Here is an 8,171-nt window from a genome sequence, read left to right on the forward strand (position 1 = left end):
CCCTCCCCCAACCCCTTCGGGTGTTTGCGACCGTCGTGCGGTCCTGCCCTAAACGACCTCCGAGTGAGTGATGTGGAGATGGCGGCGCGCTACAGAGCTGCATGAAACTGGACATCAGGCTCTCGTTATGCGCTTGTTATGTCTGTTTTATCCCACGCATCGACCATCTCCGCCTCCGCCGCGCTTTCATATCGACCTTTAAAAGCGTCGCTCTCACTCTCTTAGAATTTTTGCTCGATTCTTCCGTCTCCCTCCCATCCCCGTTCTTAGTGAACATGAGCGTTAGGGAAATAAACCTCTGCCGGCAGAGAGCGGCCTCTGGCTCCGCTGGCGGGGTGTGGCGGGGAGCCGAGGGGCGCGCGACAGTCTCTTGAGGACACAATAGCAGTCACCCTCTCCATCCATTCTCTCACTTCTTCTTCCTGGCCAACCAGGCTGGCTGGCGAGGGGGGCGCAGCGCGGAGGGCGGCGCGTCGCCCTCGCCTCTCCCATCCACTCTCCTGCAGGAATTCTTTTCTTGGCCGACGTAGTATTTTATCGTCCCCTCTGCTTGATTCACTTTACTGCCATCATAATTTTAAACTTTTCCTGGCCGGTGAGTTATTGTAGTTTCTCATGTACGCGCATTTCTCCTTCTTTTGCCCACTAACGCCCCCGGCAGAGCCCCCCCCCCCTTTGCCCGCTCCCACACCCCCTTTCCCCCAGGCCGGCTCTGCTGCCCCCGGCGGAGACCCTAGGAGACCGATAGGGGACCCTGGCCTCGACCAACCACACCCATGTCACGGGTTATTGATTCGTTATCGGCCAAGTTTTGCGTCGCCCAATTTGTCAAATTGTATTTCACCTCCTGGTCGCGGCGTCCACCTCCGCCCCGCTGCCCGTCTCCTCCGCGCCGGCCACGCCACGCCACGCCACGGTTTATTATGTCACTTTATGGCTCTAGCGGCGCATGGGAGCTCGGGGTGCGGCGGGGGGCGGCGCCATGGAGACACCGAGGACGCGGCTGTGATACCCCGTTAGCAAAAGCGGGCAAATCCTATTTCCAACCTATCACCTTGAATTATTTTTGTTGTATGAAGGATACGTCATCACACCCAGAAAGGTGTTCTTGATTTTTCAGTGATCTAGCTGTACTTAAGAACGTCATGGTATACTTGTTTTGAGAAAATTGTACTTGTTTCAAGCATAATTTTCTCAAAACAAACACAACCTTTTTGAACTCCAGAAAGAGCATTGAAAAATCAAAAATATGCCCTCCGGGTGCAGTCTTTCTGTATGAGCATCTTAATTATTTCTATGAGGTCTTCCCATTCTTTTAAGACCACTTTGAATCTGCACAATATTTTATCAGCAATGATCATTGACTTAGTTAAATGGCTGGTCGTCGGTATTGGTTGTCTGCTGGTCACCTCTGGTCGCTTGGGACGTGTGCTCACCCTTGTGCTGCAGGTCCTCGGCACACGGCCATGAGGGCGTTGAGGCCAAGTGATGGGGGTGCGTCTGGAGGGCCGTTTGCATCCTGCAACAGGAAAAAAACAATGTCTCTATTAGCTGTGATATAAAAAAACGACACATTTGAACATTTTGTTTAAAAAAATGATTATTTGTATGTACGATTCGTCGAGAAATGAGGCACCGTAAAATCATGGCATCCTCTCCGTCCACAGGGGAAAATATTCCTATTAGTTTAACGGGAAGATACTTATTTCATATGAAAATTATTTATTTAATTCCTATACTTAAAATAACGGTGGTTCAATGAAACTTTATCAAAAAAATACAGGCAAAAATTGGTTTGTCTTGAGTTTCCCATATTGAGAATAATTGTGAGAAAGTAGGCCTGAAATGGACGGCTTTTCAACAAGTCAGAACGACATCGGATGTCGAAGCTGCTGATTATTTGAGGCCACTTATTTCGTGTCAACAACAACATTAAAACCGAAGTGAAAACGGTATCGTCAAAAACATTTTTACAGGGTCACAACAAATATGCGTCGTGTAGAAATTTATGGCATCTTTTGTGAATTGCATACGATGAAATGCTGAAATTTATTTCGTTCATTTACCTTGTATTTTTTTACAGTATCCACTTACATTCAACGGCAAATTTGGAATGAATCATACACAAAACGGACAAAACGGACAAAACGCCTAGTTACAACACGCGAGTTCACAAAAGTAACGGTTACATTTCCTTTCTCGCTTTACATTTTTTTCCTGTGATATAATTGCAATCACATTGTTCAGAAAACTTAACCATTTGTCATTTCGAGGGCATCCTGATATTATGAATGGTCGCAGAATGGTCGTGATTCCTGCCAACGGTCTGACTTTTAACATTGCTTCTTTTAGCCTACTGCCGCACGCGCCGCGACGGGCTGTGCTCACGGACACACACACAGCTGTCAGCTGTTCAAACACGCCGTAGTACAACCAGTGTAGTACAACCTACGTGAAGGCCAAGCGCATTCTTATTTACTATTTATGTTACACATTACCCTCATGGAACAAAAACGCCGCTCGCGTAAATTTTTATTCATGTTTTGTTTTGTGCGCGCGAGTCGCAGCAGGAAATATAAACACGGCGAACTCTTTCTGCGTGCACGCGGCTGTGCGAAATACCATATCGGCGCGTCGCTTTGAAGTCGTCGTCGACGTCGTCTGTCCTTTACCGGCTCTGCCTGCTGCAAAACTTGCGCCCCCGCTGCTCCCCTTATGATTCCCAAACACCCTCCTCCTCCGCCCCCGCCTCCTCCTTCACCTCCTCCTTCACCTCATCTTCCTCTCCTCCTCCTTCTCCTCCGCACCCTCCCCAATCAGCCCAGTAGATTTTGTGTCTTTGTCCCCAGCATCCGCCTGAAAATGCCTCTCCCTTCTGCGCTTGCCACCGCGCGCGTTGTCTGCCTGGCGCCTCACAATGCTGCTGCAGCGTAGCGTAGCGGCGGCAGCCTCAGTTTTGTTCCGGCATCAGCAGCAGCCGGTCCATCAGAGATGAGTCGGGCGCTTCCTCAAACGTGGCCTTACAATATTTATAATTCGTGGCGGAGTGGAAGTAAGTCATCTCCGCGGCGCTCAGCGCGCGGGCGCGGCAAGGCGAGCAATATACTCGCGTGACTGACATTCAAACTACAATTAATAGTTACAATGGCAAGAGTTTGATCGCGGTCATGCCAGTGTGGCAGCAAGTAACCTGTGCGGGAACACACGGCGAGCGGGACAGCGGGATACAACAACTCTGTTTGTCGCCGTGGTCTCGTTAGTAAAATGTCTCTCTCTCACACACAAAAGTCTCTCTCTGTGCGCTGACTGTCTCCGTCGCCGGCTTTCCCACGAGATGCTGCACGGACGACGGGGAGGCCGCGCGCTTTGTTGGCTCGCCCCAGGACGCCCGGTATCGCAGCGCAGCGCTCGCTCAGCACACCGGAGCGCAGGAGTCGCTGCTGCGTGCCGCCCGAGTCCTCCTGCAGCCCCGGGCCGCCCGGCCACGCCCCTAGACTATTCAGCAGCCCCACGGCCGCACGAGACTACAAGGAGCCACTCGAGACTCCCGTGTGACATTGATCATAAATTAAACCCGGTGCGGGGCGGGGCGCGCCGGCCTGGCCTTGGCCTCCAGGCCTTGGCCTCTCGCAGACAGCCGGGAGCCCTCGCATGGCCGAGGCGCACAAATTTCACGCGTTTTTGTGCCGAAAGGTGGGTGCCGGCGACTGCCTTTGATGATGACGTGACTGCTGCCGGCCCCGCCCAGGCGCACGTGCAAGACGTGTTCATTTGGGCTTTATTCCGAGCTTCTTTGAGGAAGATCGCTCGTCTCCAGGAAGACATTAGGATGCTGCAGTTATTATTGAAAAGTTATGGGTTTAAGTCCGGGTGGACTGCGAATTAGAGGTATGAGTAGACATTATTTTGCCGATGATATTTTCCACTGCAGCCTGCTGTGCTTCCAATAGGTCTATGTATAACTTCAAATTCAAAGAGGGTTATCACGACTGCTTGTTCATAGCGAACTGGAGCAAGCCAGACTTTAAAAATATCCGCTGTTACTTCCCAACGAATAGTGTGAGTGCTATGATAAACACAATTTACACATAAGACGTTTGAATTGTGACTTGCGTTGCTTCTGGTTGTTTCAAAACTTCGCTCGGTCTTATTGCCAATTGCCCGAGGCATTGTACGGCATTGTCATGACCACTGCGTTTTTAGTTTTTTGTAACGATATCGCAGTATGGTACTTTCCCTCGTTTAACTTTGGCGCGCCTTCCGCTCGGCACCTGCCGCGATGACAACCGATGTGCGCGCACTGCCGGCCAGCACGCAGGTACCTCCAGGTACCCCCGGATACTCACTTCAATAAATCCGTTATCGGCTCTGATGCAATGGGTCCGAGGGGTGACAGGGGATGCAGCGTGGACACTGGTCACTGCCCGACGCACATGGCACACACACACACACGCACTCGCACAACACACGACGGGGGCGGCGCCATGGAGACACCGAGGACGCGGCTGTGATACCCCGTTAGCAAAAGCGGCCAAATCCTATTTCCAACCTATCACCTTGAATTATTTTTGTTGTATGAAGGATACGTCATCACACCCAGAAAGGTGTTCTTGATTTTTCAGTGATCTAGCTGTACTTAAGAACGTCATGGTATACTTGTTTTGAGAAAATTGTACTTGTTTCAAGCATAATTTTCTCAAAACAAACACAACCTTTTTGAACTCCAGAAAGAGCATTGAAAAATCAAAAATATGCCCTCCGGGTGCAGTCTTTCTGTATGAGCATCTTAATTATTTCTATGAGGTCTTCCCATTCTTTTAAGACCACTTTGAATCTGCACAATATTTTATCAGCAATGATCATTGACTTAGTTAAATGGCTGGTCGTCGGTATTGGTTGTCTGCTGGTCACCTCTGGTCGCTTGGGACGTGTGCTCACCCTTGTGCTGCAGGTCCTCGGCACACGGCCATGAGGGCGTTGAGGCCAAGTGATGGGGGTGCGTCTGGAGGGCCGTTTGCATCCTGCAACAGGAAAAAAACAATGTCTCTATTAGCTGTGATATAAAAAAACGACACATTTGAACATTTTGTTTAAAAAAATGATTATTTGTATGTACGATTCGTCGAGAAATGAGGCACCGTAAAATCATGGCATCCTCTCCGTCCACAGGGGAAAATATTCCTATTAGTTTAACGGGAAGATACTTATTTCATATGAAAATTATTTATTTAATTCCTATACTTAAAATAACGGTGGTTCAATGAAACTTTATCAAAAAAATACAGGCAAAAATTGGTTTGTCTTGAGTTTCCCATATTGAGAATAATTGTGAGAAAGTAGGCCTGAAATGGACGGCTTTTCAACAAGTCAGAACGACATCGGATGTCGAAGCTGCTGATTATTTGAGGCCACTTATTTCGTGTCAACAACAACATTAAAACCGAAGTGAAAACGGTATCGTCAAAAACATTTCTCACAGGGTCACAAAAAATACGCGTCGTGTAGCAATGTATAGCTTCTTTTGTGAATTGCATATAATGAAATGCTGAAATTTATTTCGTTCATTTACCTTGTATTTTTTTACAGTATCCACTTACATTCAACGGCAAATTTGGAATGAATCATACACAAAACGGACAAAACGGACAAAACGCCTAGTTACAACACGCGAGTTCACAAAAGTAACGGTTACATTTCCTTTCTCGCTTTACATTTTTTTCCTGTGATATAATTGCAATCACATTGTTCAGAAAACTTAACCATTTGTCATTTCGAGGGCATCCTGATATTATGAATGGTCGCAGAATGGTCGTGATTCCTGCCAACGGTCTGACTTTTAACATTGCTTCTTTTAGCCTACTGCCGCACGCGCCGCGACAGGCCGTGCTCACGGACACACACACAGCTGTCAGCTGTTCAAACACGCCGTAGTACAACCAGTGTAGTACAACCTACGTGAAGGCCAAGCGCATTCTTATTTACTATTTATGTTACACATTACCCTCATGGAACAAAAACGCCGCTCGCGTAAATTTTTATTCATGTTTTGTTTTGCGCGCGCGAGTCGCAGGAAATATAAACACGGCGAACTCTTTCTGCGTGCACGCGGCTGTGCGAAATACCATATCGGCGCGTCGCTTTGAAGTCGTCGTCGACGTCGTCTGTCCTTTACCGGCTCTGCCTGCTGCAAAACTTGCGCCCCCGCTGCTCCCCTTATGATTCCCAAACACCCTCCTCCTCCGCCCCCGCCTCCTCCTTCACCTCCTCCTTCACCTCATCTTCCTCTCCTCCTCCTTCTCCTCCGCACCCTCCCCAATCAGCCCAGTAGATTTTGTGTCTTTGTCCCCAGCATCCGCCTGAAAATGCCTCTCCCTTCTGCGCTTGCCACCGCGCGCGTTGTCTGCCTGGCGCCTCACAATGCTGCTGCAGCGGCGGCAGCCTCAGTTTTGTTCCCGGCATCAGCAGCAGCCGGTCCATCAGAGATGAGTCGGGCGCTTCCTCAAACGTGGCCTTACAATATTTATAATCCGTGCCGGAGTGGAAGTAAGTCATCTCCGCGGCGCTCAGCGCGCGGGCGCGGCAAGGCGAGCAATATACTCGCGTGACTGACATTCAAACTACAATTAATAGTTACAATGGCAAGAGTTTGATCGCGGTCATGCCAGTGTGGCAGCAAGTAACCTGTGCGGGAACACACGGCGAGCGGGACAGCGGGAGACAACAACTCTGTTTGTCGCAGTGGTCTCGTTAGTAAAATGTCTCTCTCACACACAAAAGTCTCTCTCTGTGCGCGGACTGTCTCCGTCGCCGGCTTTCCCACGAGATGCTGCACGGACGACGGGGAGGCCGCGCGCTTTGTTGGCTCGCCCCAGGACGCCCGGTATCGCAGCGCAGCGCTCGCTCAGCACACCGGAGCGCAGGAGTCGCTGCTGCGTGCCGCCCGAGTCCTCCTGCAGCCCCGGGCCGCCCGGCCACGCCCCTAGACTATTCAGCAGCCCCACGGCCGCACGAGACTACAAGGAGCCACTCGAGACTCCCGTGTGACATTGATCATAAATTAAACCCGGTGCGGGGCGGGGCGCGCCGGCCTGGCCTTGGCCTCCAGGCCTTGGCCTCTCGCAGACAGCCGGGAGCCCTCGCATGGCCGAGGCGCACAAATTTCACGCGTTTTTGTGCCGAAAGGTGGGTGCCGGCGACTGCCTTTGATGATGACGTGACTGCTGCCGGCCCCGCCCAGGCGCACGTGCAAGACGTGTTCATTTGGGCTTTATTCCGAGCTTCTTTGAGGAAGATCGCTCGTCTCCAGGAAGACATTAGGATGCTGCAGTTATTATTGAAAAGTTATGGGTTTAAGTCCGGGTGGACTGCGAATTAGAGGTATGAGTAGACATTATTTTGCCGATGATATTTTCCACTGCAGCCTGCTGTGCTTCCAATAGGTCTATGTATAACTTCAAATTCAAAGAGGGTTATCACGACTGCTTGTTCATAGCGAACTGGAGCAAGCCAGACTTTAAAAATATCCGCTGTTACTTCCCAACGAATAGTGTGAGTGCTATGATAAACACAATTTACACATAAGACGTTTGAATTGTGACTTGCGTTGCTTCTGGTTGTTTCAAAACTTCGCTCGGTCTTATTGCCAATTGCCCGAGGCATTGTACGGCATTGTCATGACCACTGCGTTTTTAGTTTTTTGTAACGATATCGCAGTATGGTACTTTCCCTCGTTTAACTTTGGCGCGCCTTCCGCTCGGCACCTGCCGCGATGACAACCGATCATGCGCGCACTGCCGGCCAGCACGCAGGTACCTCCAGGTACCCCCGGATACTCACTTCAATAAATCCGTTATCGGCTCTGATGCAATGGGTCCGAGGGGTGACAGGGGATGCAGCGTGGACACTGGTCACTGCCCGACGCACATGGCACACACACACACACGCACTCGCACAACACACGACACTTGCACTGCACTACACTGACAGTCCAGTCCTCAACAGGTACGGCACGGCATCAACACGCGCCACACAGTCACTGTCACTTGTCCTTTCTCCTCATGTTGGCGCTCTCGTTGGGACGTCCGCCGCACGCTCTCGTCTCACACACGCCTACCGCGCACGCACACACGCACGCCTGCCCTGCACGCTGCACCACGACAAACTGAGGCCGC

General features: G+C 50.5%; 1 protein-coding gene across 1 annotated transcript in view; it reads right to left on the bottom strand.

The window, feature by feature from the left end:
- The window catches only part of LOC113211177 (paired box protein Pax-6), a 67,324-nt gene extending 59,167 nt beyond the window's left edge, over positions 1–8,157 (bottom strand). The window contains exons 1-2 of the mRNA XM_052273011.1: positions 7,837–8,157; positions 4,939–5,021 (exon numbers count right to left, since the gene is read on the bottom strand). Of these exons, the coding sequence (XP_052128971.1) occupies positions 4,939–5,020 (82 nt within the window). The 5' untranslated portion in view covers position 5,021; positions 7,837–8,157. The remainder of the gene's footprint in view (positions 1–4,938; positions 5,022–7,836) is intronic.
- Positions 8,158–8,171: the final 14 nt, after the last annotated feature.

The sequence above is a fragment of the Frankliniella occidentalis genome, unplaced genomic scaffold, assembly GCF_000697945.3.
Source record: "Frankliniella occidentalis isolate FOCC.00 unplaced genomic scaffold, Focc_3.1 Scaffold238, whole genome shotgun sequence".
Classification (NCBI taxonomy): Eukaryota; Metazoa; Arthropoda; class Insecta; order Thysanoptera; family Thripidae; genus Frankliniella; species Frankliniella occidentalis.